This window comes from Ctenocephalides felis, unplaced genomic scaffold (genome assembly GCF_003426905.1).
Source record: "Ctenocephalides felis isolate EL2017-DRISC unplaced genomic scaffold, ASM342690v1 CF-g0.4_SCAFFOLD_01886, whole genome shotgun sequence".
NCBI classification, from domain to species: domain Eukaryota; kingdom Metazoa; phylum Arthropoda; class Insecta; order Siphonaptera; family Pulicidae; genus Ctenocephalides; species Ctenocephalides felis.
This window is the reverse complement of record NW_020538040.1, coordinates 53,838,139-53,862,087: the sequence shown is the minus strand read 5'-3', so window position 1 is coordinate 53,862,087 and position 23,949 is coordinate 53,838,139. Positions and strand designations below refer to the sequence as shown.

Below are 23,949 nucleotides of genomic sequence, written 5' to 3'. Positions count from 1 at the left end.
AATGAAACAAAATATACAGACAACTTCACATCAGTGACGTTACGCGTTTACGCGCCTTTTTTGAACTACATATTTGATAGTCTCTGTTACATTCTATGGCCGCAATAAATTTCATATCAAAAATATTTATGTTAATCAGGTAAGCTAAACTTGATTATTAGAAGAGTTCAATTATTTTCATATCAAAATCGCTAAAAAAAAAATTACCGGCATAATTATATTTTTCCTTAATTTTAATAAATACATAATAAAAAGCTAATATTTAATCATATATTTTCACTCTATATTATAGATCATAGTTACAATTTTCAAAAGATGCTATAAATTATAGTATTATTAACAATCGAAACAATGGCAGAGGAGTGGCTATCGAAGAAAGTGGGAGGTCTGAATGTGCAGTTTGAGGGTGAATAAAAAACCGCCCAAATCTCTCCCAACTTTGTGTGAGAGAATCTGCTCATCAACAAGTTGGTACAGGCAAAAATAAATTGAAAGATTTCCTGACTTAATGTTATTTTAAGAAAATAGAAATTGTATTTTGCTTAACGCCGCCATTGATGGGTATTGCAAAAAGTAACTTACACGCTAAATTTAAAAAATTCAAAAATTATATTATGAATGAAATGTACACATAGATTAAAATGAAATAATATTGTAGTATTCAATTTAACATTGCATTTGAATTTAATCACATCGCTCCTAGAGACATAGAACTCTATTTCTACTTGAAATCGCACACATTTTGTGTCATTTGAGAGAGAGAACTATATTTCTGACTCTGCTTGCGCGTAGAAATGTAATTCGATCATGTATAGCTAGCTCTCTCTTAACAGTTTAAATGTCGTGTTCTGTCATATCCTTGTTGTAGATAAATGAAGTAATATTAATTTATTTGAGTAAAATAATAAGTCATGTGCGCTCACCTATTACTATATGCCGAATTTCAATGGAATAACAAACTTCTCCGCGGGGGAATACATAAGCCTTCTCGTTCGTCATACGTACCGTCGGGCATGCATTGTGTGTAGAGTAGACACAAATTATAGTGTCATATTGTGTTAACGTGTATATTGTGATTTTATATATTATATTCAGGCTGTATTTAAATAATGACTAGTTAAATGAAAGTTAAAAAAAAATCAAAATTGTGGTATATACGACATGTGTTTTAGATAGTATTAACAACAGGATATGCGTGAGAAAATGGAAGAAGTCAAACCAAAAGTGGAATTTTTACCTAATGAACAAATCGTACAAGTAAGAATTGTAGTGTAGCACTTAGAATTAAGTAAATTTAGTAGTGTTCTGATAAAGTTGGTTTATTGTAGTTGGTTTAGTGCCTAGGGTGTGATATAGTAATTTTAGAGATGGTTTTTAATATGAGAAGGCGTATGTTCTAAAGCCCTCCCTTTGTCGCTTTCGCGGCCAGTGGCGTTATGTCTCATAGGCGTGTCTGTGATAACAGGTTCCAATAATCAAAATTCTTAATTTTTATTTCAAATCTGCTAATAATACTTCAACTTAAAATTAGCGTTTTTATTTAATATTTGTTTTATTTAATTAGTAAATATTATTTGTGACAACGATCGTGACCCTTAAATCAACAAACTTTACAGTTGTAGCGTAAACTATAATTAGATGTTGCATATGTAATTATTAATTACGTGCAACAAAAGTTTCGATACTTGTCAAATGCAAATCGCATTAATGATGTGTTTATTAATCGATAATCGTTACGGTTACGGACAGATGTTCCGTGCAGATGCGCGGACTCCCCACCTAAGCTGCTGTTGATTGTGTATAGTGCAAGAAATAGGCGCCGACTTATTCCACCAATTTTGTAGGCGTGACGGTCACGTTCAACTTGCAAATATTTCACTCATTAATAGAACTGAGCATGCCAGGATGACTCGAAGTTCCCCCACAATAATATAACGAGCTTATTGAAGGTGGACTGACCTCCTGAGGAGGTCACGATCTACGATAGCTTCGATAGGCTCATGGAGTAGGAGAAAATCAGTTTTTTTTTATTTATGTTTTCCTAATTTACTTATTATCAAAATATTTAAATTCTAGACAATAACAATTATAATACTTTGCATATTTATTTTAATACTTGATTTTAGATAAGTATGAATAGTATTAATTCTATCATACATGTTATCAATGTCGTAACACCACATTATAGAAAAAATACTATTCGTTTAATAAGAAATATTAAAAGTGAATATTAAAAGAAATATTAAAAGTAAATCGTTTCATTACAATTTCCGTAGTGTTTGTTAATTAATAATACACGTTGAGTGCGGCTGTCGCCACATCGCCGATATTGCCACATTTACTAAAACTATCCCCACATTATCAGCATAGTAGTAGAAGCAACTAGTTTTTACCTCTACCGCGGCCATGTTCAAAAAAAAAACTAGCTGTAAGTGGAATTCTGTCTTAAGGCAATTAAGGCATCGTGCCTTAAGGCAAATTGCTGGAACTTCCCGTACCAAAAATTATTATTTTTTTAACATTTTTGAAAAAATTTCACTTCGAAAAAATAAGATTTTTGAGAAACTATAAATTGGACAAAAAATTACTTTTTTTTGAAAAAAAATTTAAAAAAAAAAAAAAAAAATTTTAATTTTTTTTTTTGAAAAAAAAATTTTTTTTCTTTTTTTTGACATATTGTGGAAGATCTGAACTTTCTTTTCAAAGCAATCGTACTGCTTTAACTGCATAAAGACGAAATATCAAACCGCGTAAGCGCCGCGTCGACGTCTAACGCGTAAACATTGGTACGGAACCCATAGGAATGTAAACCAAAATTATATTTATTGTTAAAATCTCTATAAAATATCTGATAATTTGATGTGCATATGTCTAATGATCATTTTTGACCGCCAAATGGCTCATTTTTTTTACTTTTTCCTCCATATCTCCGAAACCGCTAGACCTACCTTCATGAAAATTTTATCGATTCTTCATCTTGTCAATACAAGTAAAATGTTTTTTGAATTATTCAAATCGGACGCTTCGTTCTCTTAAAAACTGAGTTACCGTTTTCGGCACTTTTTGCCCCGTATCTTTGGAACGGCTAGACCTGCCTTCGCCAAAAACTAATCAGCACGTCTCCTTTTCAATACGAATCGAATGTTTTTTGAATTATTCAAATCGGTTGATCCGTGTTCCCGAAATCGTCGACGAAAATTTGTATCCGCACATACATACACACACACATACACACACACACACATACATCCATTTTTTCTAAGGTATGCCAAAATGTTCAGAAACCTCTGAAACGTAAAGATATATAAAAATTTTCATTTTTGATTTTTTTGCGATTACTATAACTTGCCCTACGGGAAGTTAAAAAAAAAAAAACGGGGCAGAAATGTTTTCCTCTGTTTTTATTATTATTTTATATATGTTATTGATATTTTTATTATTACTAACGAATTACATGTTCATTCAAGTTTTATGCCTAGGCTCCAATGACTATTCGGTTACTCTTTGTTATTTGGAATATGCAGCACCATTTACACTATTCGGCCGAATACCGAATACTTAAATAACATATCGGCGATTTATTTTTAGAGTCCATAATGAATTTATTGTTTTTAAAGCCCGTAGGTAATTATCTGTTTATTTATTAAATTTCACACTAATAGTAGGTCTATTAAAATACATAAAAACTAGGAGAGAACGATAAACTGTATTTAACCACATCATCTCAAGATTAAAATATTATGTATTTTTATTTTGTGCTATAAAAAACCTATGATAGCTCTTTGTTTAGAAATGCTTAGATTGAATATAATGAATGACTTTTTGTATATATATATATATATATATATATATATATATATATATATATATATACGAGTATATACAGGGCCGGTCCTGGAGCCCTTAGCGCCCGCATGCAACTTTTTTTCTAGCGCCCCCCCCTATTAATTTTAACTGTTTTAACAGTTTATCATTAAAATTATATAAATATTTTTTTTTTTTAAATTTTATTCTCAATTGTTCTAGATTTTGTACACAAAAAATTAGATATAATCTAAAAGCGTATAAAATAATACATTGATTTTAAATTTATTTAGAAAATCGAGACGATTCGCGGATTGATTATAATCAAATATTTTTAAATTTTCAAATATTTTTAACGTATGTGCCATATTAATATTTGGGTTTTGAAACATTATACTTATTCATGATGCAATTTATTCTATTGAGCAAATCATGTCAAGAGAGCTAAAAAAACTAGCTTTTCATTTTCACTCGTATTTCATGTTGGATTTTTCAAATTTTAATTCATTTTAATTTTTCATTATGTATTTACAATATCCAAAATTTCGTCGTAAACTTCTCCTTATTGATATCGTAAGAGCCGAATTGTATTCATCCTTGTTTTTCCCTCATATTCAGAGTATCAGATTGTTGTTTTAACCCTTTCCACTCGCGAATTGCAAGATTTATGTGAATTTTGTCGCCGGAGCGGCGGCATTCTAGTCGCAAGGGTTAAAGTTAAATATTCAATGTATTTTAGAAGCATTTTCAAAAAATCAGTAAAAAATGCAAAGAAATTAAACATTTCTCGAATTATATTGAAAGAAAAAACTAATTATATTTGATATATATTATTTCTGCATAGTTAATAAAAATTAAATTATTCCAATTAATTATAGTTCATTATTATTAAATTATAGTTCCATATCCATAACCCTAACCACGCATATCTTCAACGTTCAAAGTTCATCAGATGTGGCAACAAAAACAAAGTTACAATTCAATTTCTCGAAATAAACATGCCATTTTCTAATCACTGAGTCCCCATTTTTCATTTCCCCGATTATAATTTGTTTATATTTTTTAACAAGTTCCATTTCAACTAAATCAGTTCGCAATTTTTCGTCAATAATGTCCAATAGTTAATTTAATTTTTCGCTGGTTTGCGCTTATGAGATTATGAGATTGAACAAGATATTTTGTTTTTCGACTTCACGGTAACTTCAAACAGAGGAAAATTGAATATGTAGATTAAGCAATAAATAGAGATGTTATTTACTAATTTTCAGCTGTTATTATTAATCATTTAATCGTTTCTACTGATATCACATTGCCAAATAAATACGCTTTTCGTGTCTCCGTATTCATAGTTAAGTTAGATTTTTTATTATAATTCATTAAATATTCTAGATTTTATATAAATAATAAAAAATATAAATAATATATTATAAATTTAATTTCCGAAACTCGTTTTGGCGCGCCCCCTAAGGCGTGCGCCCGCATTTTTTGCATGCATCGCATGCAAGGCAGGACCGGCCCTGAGTATATATATATAAAACACATACGTGTAACCTTTGAATGATTCATATTAAATAACATAAACATACAACAATAACGCATTCTTTGAATATTCAGAAAAGTTCTTCACATGTTTGTTTATAATCTCAAAAGTCGATAAAGTTTAAAATATTATATATACAATAACAAATTCATTTCTTATCATATATTATATAAACTAAAGACTTCTAAATACCAATCAATCGCCGCCCTTTATCGCATAAAAAGATAAAACAAACAATATTTCTGCTGAGGAGATGCGGTGTCTTCTTTTAAATTAACTATTCGGCATTCGACCGAATACGAAAAAAGATGCCGAATACCGAATAGTACTGAATATTCGTTGCTAGCCTAATAACTTTCAAAGGCCCAATCATGCCCAAAAGACAGGGCACTTTAATTCAAATTCGGTAAGGATAACGGTGGAATGGATATGTTAAAATAGAATGAGTCACGTGAATTTTACAAATAAGAAAATTCTACTAAATATAATAAAAACGCCATCTGTTTCAATTTTTTCCCGTTATATTAACATTTATTTCTCTAAGTAGTTAAGAAATTTAAAAATTTATAGTAATGATGAATATATCTAAAACATGGAAAGTATTAAGCAACCCCCCGCATCACAGATTTAACTTTTAAGTAGTCATCATAACATCAATGCTTTCCTTAATGTTTAATTTTTATATTGTGGAGCTATTATCAGTTTTAAAATGAGTAAAATGGAAAAAGTAATTCAAATTGAATAGCATTTGAAAAACTTTCTGCAACCAATTTTATAAATTTGACTAATTTTATTTCTCACCTCTCATAAAAAACATCATATAAATCAAAGTTATTCTTAATACACAAAATTTTATATAACTGCTGATATCATAAAGGCTGTAATGCTAAAAATAGGAAATCAACATTGTTATTAAACACAAATCAAATTTCTTAATAATGAATTAGATATTAACGTAAAAACTTTATTTTCAGTCATCCGAGCAGAACATTTCAATCATGACGTCGCAGAATCAGCAAAATCAACAAAATACTCAACAGCAACAACAACCACAGGTAATATTTCTTTAATGGCATGCACTGAATGCTACTAAATATTTGCCTTTATCAAATTAAATTAAAATAAAGTATGTAATAAACAACATGCTACTAAATAACATCTGCTACAGATAACGATTTTGCATTCAAAATACTTTGTTCTCAACACCAGTATTTGAATTTAATACGTAATTTCGCGCCATAAATCAATTAAGATTATTTTTATGATTCATAGTTTTCTTGCACTAACAATAAGATAAATTCATTTACAGAAGGTTTTAAAGCAAACGTTTACGAAAGAAAACGTTTGCTCCTTATTGTAATGATAAATCTGAATTGTGCACCGCTTTAGCCCCTTAACCGATTTAGATTCGAAAATATCGGGCCGAAGTTGTAAAAGCTGGCGCAGATTTCGTGACCATTTTGTTGCCACACAGCCTACAGTTTATCCCAAAAATAAAAATAATTTTGTATTTTAGAGTTTTGTATAAATAAATATTTTGTAATCGATTTTGAAAGCGATCACCGTAATGCATAGTATTTGCTTCTGGTCCGATTAAGGGGTTAATGTCCCAAAAGCCCTTACGAGCAGCCCTTGCCGCGCTCTCTTGCAAATGAACATTTTATTTAATACATTTTTGACATCTTTAATTAAAAATTAAGGTTATATATATATGTTTTGTTTTTACATTTATTATCTTTATATTTTGTATAAATATCAATTATTTTGAAACTTATTCATTACATTTTTTTTAATTTAAATCACAGTAATATGTTCTAAAAACTTAGTCAATCACTGGTATTATCATCACATGGGGGAGGGGCGTCCATTAATCACGTGATCGATTTTTTAGGGATTTTGGAAACCCCCACCCCGTTGGTGATACGTCGCGATATTCAAAATTACCCCCCCTCCACGTAAAAAATCGTATTTTTTTTTAAATTCAGGTAAAAAATAAATACACGTGATATCTTACTAGACCCCTCCCTCCCCCACGTGATATTTTATGATTTTTTGTCAAATCCCCCTCTCCCTAAAAGCCTCACGTGATTAATGGACGCCCCCTAACCGCATTAGAATTGAAAAAAATGAATCAATAGCATAATATCAAATATTGAGGTAGATTATTTTCACTTGAAGAAATGTAAAGCGAAATTTTAATGAGCATTTAACTATCACTTTTCTTTGAGATTCTAAAAATACGGGTATTTTGCCCATGTTTACTTATGTTGTTCACATAAAATGCTGTCCCACAAATGTGTACACCGTGTACACATTTGCAGTATATAACTAAATATTTTCTTATGTTTGCATAAAATTGACACACACATACACACACACATATTTATATATATATAATTGTAGAAATGCTTATTTATTAAAAACATATTAGTTGAAAAAACGTGTGGAGTTTATTTTTTGTACATATAAAAGTGTAAATTGAAAGTTTCAAACTTCTTATTCTAATATGAGTATAAAGGATTCGAGCTTAATTTTAGTATATAGATATGAAATCCAGCATCAGCAACGATTTAATCACAGCTAGAGAGTTTTATGAACAATTAAAGCTTTAAGAATTTTGACAATTTATGATATGGAGATTATTTTATAATAAATATCTTATTGTTACTATTGAATCAGAGTTTAAAATTTCATTTTATTCCATTTACCTCAAAAGGTATTAAATAAATAATGAATTGGAAAAGCTGTTATTTGTACTTATAAATAAATGGTAACACCACAACCAAATACAACTAATAATTTTTTAAAAATTTCTAAGAAAAAGTCAGTTTTGTTGTTTCCACTTATATGAACCATAGTACTTAAAGTTGCATGATTTGCTTTTCTCATCAGCTTCTTTGGGACCTCTAGATCCATATTTGTAAGGTATGGGTCTTACCTTCTCATTTTCGATTTTGTGCAAGATTGGTGTGAATATTCTCCAAGCTTCTGTAAGTTCATCAGACCTCACAAAGTGCATTTGAGATCCTATAAAAACATCTAATATGAGCCGCTCATAAGCATCAGGCAGCTTTACTTCCTAAACCAGAAAAAAACGCTTATTTTGTTATATATTATAAATTAGTAAATACAATTCAAATTGCCTTACTTTGTATCTGTTGCCATAAGTCAAATCCATTTCTGTTTCTTCCATGTCAAATGTTATTCCTGGTGTCTTAGTCATCATCTTCAAATATACAGCTTCGCCAGGTTGAACTCTTATCACCAGTTCATTTCTTTTTGGTTTGCCATTAAAAATGTCACCAGGAACATCTTGGTATTGAATTCGCACTTCGGCTTTACGTTCATTAAGCGCTAAAAGATAATTATGCACAATTAATTAGCTTAATTATTGATATTCGAATGATCGTATTTCGAAGGCTTGCGGAATCGATAATTGTAGTTGAAATTCATTTGCTTTTCAAAAACCTTTATAATGAATGTAATGAAGATAATTTTATAAGAAATTCAAAAAATGTTTTTTAGACATTTATAAATAATTTTAACAATTATATCTCTTTTTCATTAATATTTTTAAGGAGGTTAAAAAAAGAATTTGATCCATCTTCATTGACTAGTCTTCAAAAATGGATTACAATTAATGGATAAATTGGCTCTACATTATGGCGCAGATACGTATGATATTTACGTAGCATTTTACTATAATTATTTAGTTCTTGACTTTAACAAAGTTGAGAAAAAATCTTTTACATCTGTATTTTTAACTCCATTCTGTATTAAAGGCAGGAAAATTATTTTGATATGCAGGTAATTATCAAAAAAAAAATCTAAATGGTATTCAGCGACACCGATTTCAGTAGCAGAGTTTAACTGGCAAATCTCCTATATAGTCTTCAACTTCATTGACACATCGAGAACGAACGGCAGTGACACTCGTCGCCGGCACGTAAATTTGATCTATCAGCCCGATTTTTACTCGGGGTTTTATGCTTTTTATGTAAACCTTCTTGTAAAACAACATTCTATACTACATACATCATAGTAAAAGAAATAATAAAATCCTACTACATCAACATTTTGAAACTTAATATTACCTTTTCCGCATTTCAATATAAATGGTACACCATCCCATCTTTCATTTTTTATGTACATTACAGCCAAGGCGTAAGTAGGAGTGTTTGAGTTTTTGGGAACCGTTGGGTCATCCAAGTATCCTAATTTCGCGTCTCCTTCTCCATTTTCGTCTCCAATGTACTGTCCCAATACTACATCTTTCAAGTCTATCGCATCTATACATCGAAGCACTTTCACCTGAACATACACGTTTTTATGAAAATGATGAAATATTTAAATTAATATGTATACAGTTTGGTGAAAAAAATTACTTTTTCATTTCTAATATCATCTGGGTGTACCGAAGCAGGTTTTTCCATAGCCATAAGAGATAAAATTTGTAACAAATGATTTTGCATAACATCACGAATAATGCCAAAATTATCAAAATAACCACCTCTACCTTGAGTGCCAAATGGTTCCTTAAATGTGATTAATACTGATGCCACATTATCTCTATTCCAAGTCGGACTAAAGATGCGGTTGCTGAACCTGTGAAAAATTAAGAATTATTTATTTTATGAAGTATTAAAATAATAAACTGTATGTAAATTATACCTCAAGGCCATCAGATTTTGTACCATTTCTTTTCCTAAGTAGTGATCTATACGGTATAATTGTTCTTCGTTGAACAAACTTCTTAAATGTTCACACAGTTTTTTGGAACTCTCTGCATCTCTTCCAAATGGCTTCTCTATGATAATTCTATTCCAGCCTCTAATTTATAAAAAAAAAAATCCATTGTAAATGCTTTAAAAATACCAATACTGTCAATAAAAATGGAGAACATTACCATTGCTATCAAGACCCAAAAACTATTAAACGATTAAAACTTAAATAATTCAAACAAAAATGATTATATAAAGTCCTGTATTTTTAAAATTAAAACGAATTTAAGGATTTTTATGCACTATAAATTGTTCTCAATAATGTTATATTGATTTACATTTACTGACTGTTATGTGCACTAAAATCAATATGTGAAGGCCTAATTATAACCAAACACTTGATTACTAATTACCCATAATGAGTTCATCATAAATATTTTTTTATTATAAAACGTCGACTTATATTCTACATGGTATATAGCAACAATGGTTTAGAATTTTATCTTATCGATGCAAAACTTATGTGTGAAACAAAGGGAACTTACTTTTCTCCCATACAGGTATTTCGTATATGTACTGTAACTTCTTCGAAAACTGATGGCGGCAGGGCAAGATAGAATAATCTGTTACCGTAAGGACCTGCTTCATGCTTGCTTAGTTCTTGATTAAGCAATTCGAAATCTCTTCGCGAATCATAATTGCCAGAAATATAAAAATTCGCTTTCCAGAATTGTTCATACCTCGCTTGTTCCTCCGGTTTTACCTGAATTAATAGATAATTTTAAAAATATAAAGTAAATAAATATATGAGAAAATATCAAATAAAACCTTCATATATTGGTAACATTTCTCTCTTAACTCGGAAATCATCATTTTACTTCTGGCATAACCATAGAATACAGTTTTCTCCGGAATCAGGTTATCTCTGAAGAGCCACCATAGCGTCGGATATATTTTCTTCTTCGCTAGATCACCCTATAACGTGCAATAAATGACAGTATTAAATCAAAAGTCCCATTTTCATAAAAAATAATGAAAAAAATCTTACAGATGCTCCAAATACCACAAATACATGCGGATGGCTTCCGTCAAAATGTGTGCCTTCCAACTCCATCCTACTCGATTTCAGAGAGTTCCTTATCAATGCTAAACTCTGCTGCACACCATTTTCTGAAATTACAACATTTAATGTTATGACATAACACATTATTAATGCAAATTATAATTAATGCAAAACACATTATTAATGCAAAAAAATCCGTCCTTAAAATGTACTTGACTCATCCCTCCGCTTCGAGAGTCGCTATAGGCGACATTCACAGGACTACCTGTGTGTACGAGTGTCGCCTTTAAGCGACATGTAGTATGTCGATCCTTGCTTAAAGATTTATCACTGTGAGTCTATTGATAATTCTGACACAAGCTATTGAGATCTTCAGAAATGTAGTTTTTCATTTTTAAATACATTTTTATTGAGAAAGAATGAAAAATCTTAAAATATGTTATGCCGGGGTCCATTCAGTAGCGCTACTAGGCGACTCACTATTCCGTATAGCAGCGTCTCTATAAAACAATGTTACCCAATAATAATAGATTTGTTATTTCAAGTAGGTTGATTTTATTATCATTACATGCATATTAGGGAGATGATTAAACCATCGACTTTAGATGATCTAAAGGGTTATTGCAAACCAAATGTTAGCGAAATTGTAATATCCTTTACAATACGGCGAAATTAATATTGCATATAATAATTCGTGTTTTTGCTTAAATGCAATCAGATACGATCTAAATAACTTCCTAATATGATATCATAGATTCTTAATATGATATCGTAGATTATAATAAAAGGGCTCAATGCGATAATTTATTTTGATAATTAAGCATAAAAAGCATATATTATTTTGACCAAGAAATATTATATACTTCAATGTTCAAATTATACTGCAGTATACGTGACTATATATTAATGATATAGAATTGCAAGTCATTCCTTGAACATTAATAGATTTTTTTATTAATTAATACATTTTATAAAAATAGTTTTCATTTCCATAATAGATACTTTTATTTCAGTTGTTAACGATCGTGTACGTTTATTTTGATAAAATTACAATAGGAAATGAGTAATCGCTACAAAACGGCCAGAAACAATATTAAGAGTGAAATTACTATGTGAATGTTTTTAGTTATTCTTTTTGGTTACCATGTTACGAACGAAAGTAATTTATGAACGAACACAAGTAAATTTATACATATCACACACACATAATTTATATATAAATTTATAATTAAAACAATGAAAGATGCCACCGAATACTCACTATGTATTTTATAAAATACAAACTAAACAAAATAAAATAACACCTAAACCATAACACTGCAACACGAGTGGCAAGAATACAATAGAGTCATTGATGCCGAGCAGACACAGTAGATGGTAGAGCAAAATAACGCAATTAGAATTGCCAATTATTGTAATTATTGACCATTATTCGCCAATGCTAACAATTTTTTTACGCAACATACCTGTTTTACCGTTCATTGTCGGAATATTTAGGTTAACCTCGCACGAAATCCGGACAACCTCTATCGATTGGCTGCTCCAGCACTCTCACTAACTAACCAGCGCAACGTATCGAACTATAATGTACATATACTCTTGAACAAATGCTTTCCATTCACATTCAATAACTTTTATAATTCGTTCTAGCATACAAGGTCGTTCACCGAACGGATAAGACATACATCACGCCACAGTTGGATGCAAGACTTTTATATCAAATGTTATTAATTTATATTTATTGTTTATATTTTATATTTATGCAACAATTCATTTGATGAATAGAATGCAATTGAAATTCGAATAGCAACGTTGAATGTTATCATTTGATTGTGTCTCTCTTGTGCAAGCGCACTTTGAATTATGCCAGTTAGTAACTGTAAATAACTGTTACACGGTGCGAAAAGCCCTTTCATCACCAGCAAATCATGAATTTGACGCGATATTTAGTTACTCCAGTTTGAAATAATAATTTTTTTTCAAACATTTTTTAACCGTCCCTCTCTTCCTCTTGGTTTTTCCAAGAGAGAAATTTAAAATTCCTCTCCTCCACCAAACATCACATGTATTTTTAGCACATACGAAAAATCTCAGGTAAAAAATAAATACACGCGATATCTTGAAAAACCTTTTCCCTTGTGATATTTTATGATTTTCAGTCAACCCCCTCCTTTGAGGCCCCAAGTAATTGATGGACGGCCCCTCATATATGCCTTATATTGAGCGAGGATCTTAGCTACAATAATTATTGGAAAATTTTACTAATTATTCGTAATAATAAATGTTATTCTTGACAAGATATTACCAACTACTTCTATTAAAAATGTATTATGGCTACCCCTATATTCATGTACAAGTTCAAATAAACATGTTTTTATAAAAAAATAATTTTCATGCAATCAGAAAAATCAATTGTCCGCTCATTGTCCTCAGATCCAAGAACATCTATAATCTAGAAAAGGCCGTCAAGTGAGAAAAGGGCTTGGTTACTTCAACTGTTATTTTCTTGTAATTGTATATATATTTTATTATATCACACGTTAAAAATCATAAACAGTCCGAACAATCTAGCTATCTTAGGATCAAAAGGGGTCATAGTATGTTTAAACCCGAACTAAAGCCCGATTAAAAAAAGTTAGTAACGAATTTTATAACTGTTACCAATTAATGATTATGTTATCGCATTAATTTCCTTTACACTGTGCAATATAAAGCGTATGTGTCGCGTGGTTGCAATAATCGCGAGAAGTCACTTATCTCATGTTTGCATAACATATCTTCTACTCACAATGGTAATGTTTGAATAATTTAGATAAACATGGTTAGAAAATTAAAGAAATTTATATCTTGAAATTGAACGAGAAATTCGCGTTATGTATTAATGCTTACAATCAAAATTATTTATTACGATTCGAATGCAGAGTACAGTGTTTTAATTATGCATTACTAATGAAATGAAGATAAGATTCAGTGATAAGAAAATATTTCAATTATTCACAATTAAAATGATTGAAAACAATGTTGGTTTACAATGTTATGTACTTTAATTTTCATAAGTCATAGTGCGATCGATCAACCGAAAAGTAGAAAAAATTTTGTACAGACTCTTTGAAAGAGGCTAATAGTTTTTTGATTGATCAAGTCATTTGCTGATCAAAAATGATCATTATGAAACATTCAAGAGATTGCAATAATATGTATTATTAAATTTCTACCAACATTGAAAATGTTCAAAACGCTCTATACTTTAAACAAAGGAATTAACTTTTCAAATGGATTTTTTTTTTATTTTGGATATTCAAAACGTGCCTGGATTTATCGTTACGAACCGCACCATGAAAACAATTTGAACATGCTATCAATTTATATTACTTTCACTATCGGACTAAAATTGATTTTTATAATATTCAGGATTCCAAAAAGTTCAAGCATTTCATTTTTTTTTTAATTTCAAATACATTGGTTTATTTTACCTTACTTTGTACTTCTAATTCTATTTTTTTCACGAAGAAAATTGACAAATTTTAAAATAATTATTTCTTTAAATTGTTCTAATAATTCTAAATGAAAACAGCAATTTTAAAATCAATGGCAATATTTTATTAAATAAACCCACAGCATCATCTTATGTCCTCCTTATAATTTATATTATAAACACAATATTGTAACTGTAATATAGAAATTATTTAGAAATCCGGAGGTTGCAACAATTTGCTTTAAAGCTATTATTATATGATGAACTAACTTGGCACACGCCTGCCTAGATTTCCTTACTATCTGAAGTATGTAGGCATAGATAAGTATATATTGCTACCTAATTTTTGTTCTTAAAGATAACAGAGGATTACTAAGAAACGACGACATTAAATTAAATTTGCCATTTCAAATAACATTTTGTTGAAATAATTTTTTTCAAATCTATCAATTGCATAACTTTTTGGTCTATTCCTGAAATTATAGTTGATATAATTATATTTATATTTCATTTTGAACCGGTCAACTAAATTACTCTTAATAAACTCGAATAATGTAATCTCATTTTCTAGTTTGATAGATGGATTTTTCTAAATTTCATAGAATACTTTTGCTTCTAATATTAAATTAATATGTAGCGATTTGTTATAATAACTGGGTGCCACAAGTAATGTAATTCGCATCATTCAGTACTTGTATCAGGCTTCCATTTTTCCATATTGCTTTTCTATGTGCCGACTCTTGCCATTGGCGGATCTAGTTTTGGCGCCAGGAGGGAGTCACATAATTAAATTATGTATAGAACATATATTCGCAATACGGTTAAAAAATCTTTAAATTTTAGGAGCCTTTGACTCCGCCGTTTGTCTATAATAAGTTACATATTGAATTTATAGAATGTGTTTGGTAACAAAATACATAAATAAAATCATTATGAAAAATTTTTATTGCTGAATTTGTGTTCTATGTAAGTCTTAAGTCAAACTCAGGGGGGGGGGTCATGACCTCTCCCTGGATCCGCCACTGACTCTTACAATAATAAATTAGAAGTGTGCCAGAGAAACCTACTTTGCTATTTTCCATAGTCATTTATTAGCCAGGAGTCTCCGGATGTAACCAAAATTAAGGATATGCAGAACAGCGCAGTGAGAGCGATTGAAGGTCTCTCGAAAGCCTTGCAGGCCTATGTTCGAGAAATATAAAATTTTAACCAACACAAACATTCATATGTGACAACAACCGATTGTGGTGCATGCGGACAAATCAAATCAAATTGAACAGCGATAATCGTAGACCAAACAAAAATTCTTTTGGTTTTTTTCGCGAAATAAGCTGATTCTTGAAATTCGTATTACTTATTTGACATCTTTTTGAAACCTTTGAAACTTCGTTGTAAACAAAATGTTAACGATATATAGAAAATATATTTATTTATTTATTCATAAGCAAGCCGTAATCAATAAAATAGATATTATTTCAGGCTCTTGTCAAGCTTATTCATAGTAATATTAAAAGGATAGTAATTTTATAATAATCATAGTAGCTGCACGAATTTCGCTTCTGAAAAAAAAGAGCTGAAAAAAAGCATTGGAACATTAAATACAATGTTCATCATAAAGTTCAGCATATTAAAGTCTATTTGACCACCAGTCAAGCTCAAAATTCTTGCACAAGGTTGAAAGTTAGAATCATTTAAAACCGTAAAAAATTTAAATTAATAAAATAGCAATAAAAAAATATGGTTGTACAGGCGATCAAATGGTCAGACTACATAGATAAAGGATAAGGATTATGCAAGAAAATAGTTATTGAAATCAAATTGAGAAAATTCAGTAATGTCATAAAAAGCTAATTCTTTAAAAAGTTTAACTAGGGAAGCATGAAATTTTTTGCTGTCTAAGTTTCACATATTGAGTGGAAGTTTATTCATAAGCTGAATACCTAAACCGTCGATCGTATTGAAAGAGCTGGCTAATTTATATGTGAGCGCCTTAATAAGTTTGTGTCTAGTGTTGTAGTTTGAGGAGGACGAAGCCATATCAAAAAGTTTCGAATTGTTTTTGATGAAACTTAATGTTACCAGCAGAAAAATGCATGGGACAGTTAGAATATTGTGTTTTTTAAATATGGGTCCGCAGGAGGCTTTACTGGGCAAGGAAAAAATTATTCGAATAGCTCTTTTCTGAAGCTAAATATTTTAATTAGTTCGGATGAAAAACCCCAGAATTGGATGTCGTATGAAACGTGAGAATAAAAGTTGCTATAATAAACTGAAAGTAAGCAATTTAAACCAAGTTGGGTTTTAGGGTGCGCAACATGAAACATGTTCTAGATAAAGTTGGTGATAGTGAGATAGAGATATGATCAGATCATTTTAAATGATTATTAATATGGATACCAAGAAACTTTGATACTTGCGAAAAATTATATGCTGAATTATTGATGGTTAAAGAAGTAATATATTGGATAAACGATTTTTTGTACAAAAAGATATGATTTGGGTCTTATCATTATTGAGGACTAGATTATTTTCACAAAACCATTTCGCTATTTGTGACATAACCACGCTTAATTTATGTTGTAATTCATCAAGAGATTTGGCCTTGATGAAAACGCTGGTATCATCCGCAAAAAGAATAAAATCACAAAGTGTACAATAAGGTAAATCATTTATATATATGAGAAATAAGAGAGGCCCTAAAATTGATACTTGGGGCACACCCAATGTACTTGACAATTTATCCGAAATTATTTGCTCGTGATCGTTATTTAAGTAAACGCTTTGTGTTCGATTAGACAGGTAAGATTCAAATCGTTTGAGCGAACGTCCGCGAATACCATAATTTTCTAATTTGTCAAGAAGTCTTTGATGAGAAATACTATCAAAAGCTTTAGACAGATCGCAAAATATTGCAGTACAATATGTGGCTTCTTCGAAGGAGTCAATGATGTTATGAACTAAATTATAAATCGAGTGGGAAGTAGAATGGTTCTTTCGGAAACCGTGCTGATTCTTGAACAAAATATTATATTTATTGAGAAAAGACGTTAATCTAGTATGCAAGATTTTTGTATTGTATATATAATGCTATAAAAAATTTCAGGTTATAACATTACAACAGTTACAAAGCTTTTTGCCCGGCGGCTTGAATCAATTAGAGGCATCCCAAGTCCAAGCTCAAGCACAAACTACACCAGTGAAATCATTTATGACACCTCAGGGGCAACAAGTACTGCAGGTCCAATCGATGTCACCACAATTCATGCAGGTACATCTAATACTCTCGAATCATTAAGCATAAACTTTATATAATTTTAGTTTCAATATCTACCTCTACCTCAAATGATCATCTAGTTATTTTTTTAACGTTATTAGGGTGGCCAAATATTATCTTCAGGAGCTCCTAATCTAGCTTATAGTGTAATGCAGCCGATACAAACTGTCACAGTAGACGGCCAAGAAGCAATTTATATTCCCGTCTCAATGGCCAATGCAGCTCAGGTAATTTGTGAAATGAAATTAAATCGCACGTAAAAAATGCATATGTTGTTGGTTTAAAATCCATCAAGTCATACGAACAGGTTGCTTCTACTCGAAGAATCATATATAAATAGAGCGCACTGGTATTATTGCTGATATTATGTATTATATTTGTAATTTTTTTTTTCGTTCTGCTGTACTTGATTAACATTTACAATTCACCGAAGTTGAAATGGTTCAATTTTGATATTTCAAATTTTGTATTTATCTGAAATAAATACCAAATATGAAATACGTATACAATCTTTCAGACGATACAAATAGGCGGTCAGCAAGCATTATTGACACCGGCGGGCCAAATAATTAGAACACCGCAAGGCACTGTGCTACCTGCGAATTTGCTACAAGGAATGACTGCCCAGACCGTTCAATTACCGAATGGTAAATAAACTATTTTGATTCTTTAGTTTTGATTACGAAACACTCTTTCATGTCGTTTATAAAACTCAAATGGTAATCGGTTTATTAGATTGTCTGGTTTTGGTTGAACTATTATTTCTATCGCTTCTATTGATTCTAGCCATGTAATGTGTTTAATATTCGTTGGTTGTTCACATTTAAAAAATTCACATTTAGTTCAATTCAAATTTAAACAGTAATATTCTAATATGAGCTTAGAGTTGGGGTGTGACAAGTAGATAATATTTTCATCAATCAAAAAATGAATTTCAGAAACTGATGTTGGTACATGGTGATACCCCAGCTAATATTTTCCTTAATATTATTTATTGTATTTCTACTCTAATCAAACTTTCTGATGTATTTGTTATCTTTATGACCGCGCAATGTATTCTGAAAATTCTTACTCGCGGGATTGTCATTTGGTTATAGCAATTACTGTTTGTAATTTTATTGATTAAGGCGTACTTAAGATTCTGATTCTATTATATTGAATATAATCAAATACATGACTTGAGAGCCATCTTAGACCAGAGTGATTTTCTTCCCTAACATAACTTTAGGAGTACCGTATCATTTAAAAGAGAAAAAAAAAATAGATTAAAAATCCACGGCAAATCGATTAGAAGTCCACGACAAATACATCAGGAAGCAAAAAGTGTGCAAATACCGCTGCACCCTTTACTAACACCAACTAACACATGCGGTCATTCTGTATTTTGTGCATTTCTCTTCCTTTAAGCTGCTTCTAACCCTGCAATCATAACAATACCCGGCACCAACATTCAGATTCCGCTAAGCGGGTCTCAAGGAATAGCTTTCCCAGGAGGTAATATTACGATACCAGGTTTGAACACATCAACTAACTCCGGACAACAGCAGCAACAGAATAATACTTCAGGAGGAGGAACTACAATAACTATACCTGGGACAAACATTCAAATCCAGAGTCCTGTACAACAAAATTCGCAACAGAGTAACAATAGTAGTACTGCCAATAAAGACACTGCCAAATTAGAAAGCTCAGGTAAAAAGAAGAGAAGAACAACCCCTTATTGCTTTTTGCTTTCCACAGCTTATCTCACATTGCTTCTTGGGACTGGTTATGTGGGCTTATTAATTTGGTTTGGAATAATAATCACCCGATATGTATCAAACTAATTTTCTTAAAATATATTATAGGACAAAAATTTGAAACTTGTTCTTGAAAAATTATCATGAATGTACGCCAAAATCGTATTAATAATTTTTAAACGCCTAACAAAATTTGAGAGTTGTGCTTTTTGTTACAAGATTTTCAATTAAATATTCAATATATCATATAACTTAACGTAACGTAACTTTGACTTCAATTACAATAAAAAATATGGGAGCGGAATTCTTGATCAAATATTTGATATTTAATATTATCACAAAAAAAATACATAATGCAATAATGATGATAATTTTGAATATTAAATCATTTTCATTATTAAAAACAATAGTTGTTTACTCTTCTATATTTAAATTGGCCGATTAGACCCGCAACATAAAATGAAAAAAATGCTTTATCTAATAATTGTGTAATTGACAATAATTATGTTGCATTAGCTGTTGTAGAATAGACCAGTTCGAATAAAACCGCCGCGTTAACTTTTTTGTTTGATTGATATTTTTTATAGTCACGACACGAGAGTGTTGAGAAATTGGAACAAATATGCTCATTTTGATGTCTCAGTGTCGATAATTCATATTACATATTTCAAACAAAAGAAAATCCTTTAAAATGGCTTATATTTTATTAAAATAGTATGACATAATATTGATGTTGCTTTCGTTTATTCTTGATGTTTTTGCCTAGAATAGATTTCGCGATTTCATTTTTTATCAGCACCAGTATTGATTGAAGAACAATTTACTCCTCAGGCCAAAATGTTTCGGTGCGATCTCCTATGCCTCAAGTAGTGCAGTTCGCTAATGCGATGGCTGCCCAAACAATACCGGTACAAGTTCCGTGAGCACGCCAACGGGCAAACAGTTTTGCAGACCGTCCATTTCCCATTGCAAGCGTTTGCTGGAATTCCTGGTCTAGTGCAACCGCAGATGCAAATAATACCGCAGTTAGCAGCACAGGTTTGTCAAAATTTTATATAATAACATTGGAAGTTTCTTCTATCAATGCTTGGTCAACTAATAAAGCTTATTTAGATTTCTACTTAAATTTGCATCAGTTTATTTGATACATTATAAATTTAGATAATCTTAATAAGTTTGTACAAATTAAATAGTTCTTTGTAAATATAAATTGTTTTAAATAATTTTTGTTTCCAATAGTCACAAGTGGCAAATGTCATTAATTCAAATGGACAAATACAACAAATACAACTAACGTCTTTGGCTGGCTTGCAAGCTGCACAAGTTCAAGCACAGGCTCAAGCTCAAGCTCAGGCTCAGGCACAGGCACAGGCACAGGCCCAGGCCCAAGCACAGGCTCAAGCTCAAGCTAATCAATCTCAACAAAGTGTTCTGTCCCAAATTGCCACGGCGAATAATAACGCGGCTAACACATCCACATCGTGGAATAGCACCGCCCGACTTCATCAACGCAGGTAATTGAAAAAATTTAATCATAGGTATATGATTTATGCTATTCCATAAAAGCATAATATTATAAATCACTCAGTTACTCAGTAATTTTTTTTAGATTATAAAAAGTATTAGGTTTCCGTGTGTTAATCAACATAAAAATTTTACAGACTGTCTCAGCTCCTAGTTCTCTGAACACTTCAATCACTACAGATTCACAGACAGCAAATTTATTACAAAACCAAAGTCAACCAATCACTATAACTGGGCCCAATGGTCAGCAATTAACTGTTGTCCCAGGAAATGGTATAAATATTGGGCAATTGAGATCTGGAGCAAATATTATACAGGTACGTTCTTTGAATCAATATTAAGAAATGATTCCTTAAAGACAAACTTGTCAACGAAGAATTATAAGTTTAAGAATTTGCTTTTTTTTTATCACTTTTACCTTATGACTTATTATGCTTATGACTTTTAAATTTTTATACAGGTGCCCAATTATCCGCTCTGCAATCAATACCAGTGCAAAACATTCCCGGAATTGGTAATGTACAAGTCATACCAGCAAACGCCTTAAGTCTGGGTGCTCAATCTCAATTAGGTTTAGCATCATTACAAGGGCAACAGAACACACATTCCATTGCACACGAAACAAAACCGCAAATAATAAGTGGGTATATAAAAAAAAAAAAAAAAAAAAAAAGAATATACATAGAACCAAAATAACACAATTATTTTAAAATTTTTGTAAATTGTTCAGATGTCATTGTTTGATGGATTCCAAATATTTCAAATAATTTCAATTTTTAGTTAATGACTACAGCATAAATGATTGACATGGAAACAAACACACTGTTTTGACTTTAGATTTTTTTGTTGTTTGCAATGTTTAAAATTTTGGATTTGAATATGGAAAATTAAAAAAATTTTTTCTTCAACTGAATTAGACAAGCATTTGAAAACCAGGAATATTTATGACAATAGAACTTATTTTAAATTTATATTTAATTTATTAAGTATGAATTACAGCTGGACAACAAAACAACAAGATCCTAATGACCCAACAAAATGGCAAATAGTCACAACGGCCAAGTAATTCACCACCTATTTCAAACTCAGGAAATATGAACTCGCCATCACAAAATATTGGAGCTACTGATGACCCTGATAATCCCACTCCTAAACCAAGGTTACGAAGGGTTGCTTGTACCTGTCCTAATTGCAGAGATGGGGAACGGTAAGTCACTAACAAGCATTGTACTGAAGTAGTATTTCATAAGTAAGTTCATTATCCCCACTATCAGACCTCAGATGTTAACTTATCACAATTCTTTGACTTTACAATGGGTAAGAAACACAATTATAACCACTAGTCATTGCACACAAGGACACAACATGTCTTGCCTTATGTTTTTATTATAATCAAATAGAATCTAAGAAGGTTATTATTGTGTAGTTATAATAGAAGAAATTTATTATATATGATCTTTCTATATGTTTATGGCCTTCATAGAACTAACATAAAATATTTGCCTTTCACAGCTATAGTTTACAAATTATGTTTAATTTAATCAAAAGAAAATGTAGGATTGGAGTTCACTATTTTCAATCTCAAGTTACTAGATTACCATGAAATTATAAATAATTCAGTAACACAAAAAACTTTCTTAAATTGACATTTCCAGTTAACATAATCAAATGCACAAATGCAAAATAGAGTCTTATGTAGAGCCATACTTTGCATTTGTGTATAGTATAGTAGTCATATCATGTTAAGACACTTTCTCTATTGCGCGTTTCACTTCACTTTTCCATTATGGACTTTCACATTACAAGAGCTATACATATTCATAATCATGTTTGAAATTCAATGCTTAATAAACCTCGAACAAAAGCAGCCATACAAATGCAGAATCTGTAAATGTAGAATCATATTCTAGTCTACATTGCACTCATGTAGCCGATCATGACGCGGAAACCTCATTTGTTACTTTAGTCTTGCCTTGTCAAATAGCTAAACTGTTTTTTAGCTAACCTTTCAAATAATTAATCTCTTTATCGTACACATTTAAATTTCCGTAGAAAAATAATAATTGTTATAGCGATTTATAGCTAATCCTAATAATACATTATTGAACAAAAAACGGTACACACATACACACACGCAACCTTTTTCAATTTGTTCTTTTTCGATTCAGAATGTCTTGAAAAGGCGAGAAACATAAAATTAGCAAATCGGATTTTTTCGCGAAAATAAACTTCTCCCTTGGGAAGTTAATAACGGAAAGGGTATAAAACTATAATTTTGATTTTTTTCCTATAGCGTATTCAGCTTTTGAATTAGCTTATAAAATTATCAGCAATATTATTTTCAAAGAATCTTCACGTTTCTTCAATAATGATATACGTATTTGCAAAAATGTTATATTTCAAAAATGTAAAATATTCCAAATTGTTTGAAATTATTTCAAAATTGAAAACAATTTATATGTAGACTTTTCAGAATTTATTCATATTTAAGATTATTCACATGAAATTTGTCCACAATGTGGAAATTAAAGCTGCTTTTAATGTTTATCAATTTTAATTAAGAAGAAAATATATTACCAGATTGTTTAACTTAATTTGGGAAAAAAGTAAATAGATATCTATCGATCTTAACATGATGCCCATATGAATGCAAAATAAGGTCTTATTCGCTAGCCTTACTCTGCATCTACATGGGTACTATGACAAGTAGTATTACAAAATTGGAAAAATATCAATGAAGTGGTGAATAAGCTTAACTTAACGCCCACCATGTATGCAAAATAAGGTCTTCAATTATAGCCATACTTTG

General features: G+C 30.6%; 2 protein-coding genes across 2 annotated transcripts; one reads left to right on the top strand and one right to left on the bottom strand.

The window, feature by feature from the left end:
- Positions 1-775: 775 nt before the first annotated feature.
- Positions 776-20,539, top strand: LOC113375096 (transcription activator MSS11-like). Its single transcript, XM_026615043.1, has 7 exons — positions 776-1,257; positions 6,319-6,399; positions 17,707-17,871; positions 17,979-18,104; positions 18,395-18,524; positions 19,285-19,569; positions 20,448-20,539. Exons 1-7 carry the CDS (start codon positions 1,192-1,194, stop codon positions 20,537-20,539), a joined length of 945 nt encoding a protein of 314 aa, XP_026470828.1. The 5' UTR covers positions 776-1,191.
- LOC113377941 (glucose-6-phosphate 1-dehydrogenase) lies at positions 8,105-12,819 on the bottom strand. The gene is made up of 9 exons (XM_026618404.1): positions 12,595-12,819; positions 11,114-11,235; positions 10,894-11,040; positions 10,611-10,828; positions 10,016-10,174; positions 9,730-9,949; positions 9,439-9,655; positions 8,493-8,698; positions 8,105-8,423 (listed from the first exon to the last, which is right to left on the bottom strand). The coding sequence occupies exons 1-9, from the start codon at positions 12,608-12,610 to the stop codon at positions 8,169-8,171; spliced, it is 1,560 nt and encodes a 519-aa protein (XP_026474189.1). The 5' UTR covers positions 12,611-12,819; the 3' UTR covers positions 8,105-8,168.
- Positions 20,540-23,949: the final 3,410 nt, after the last annotated feature.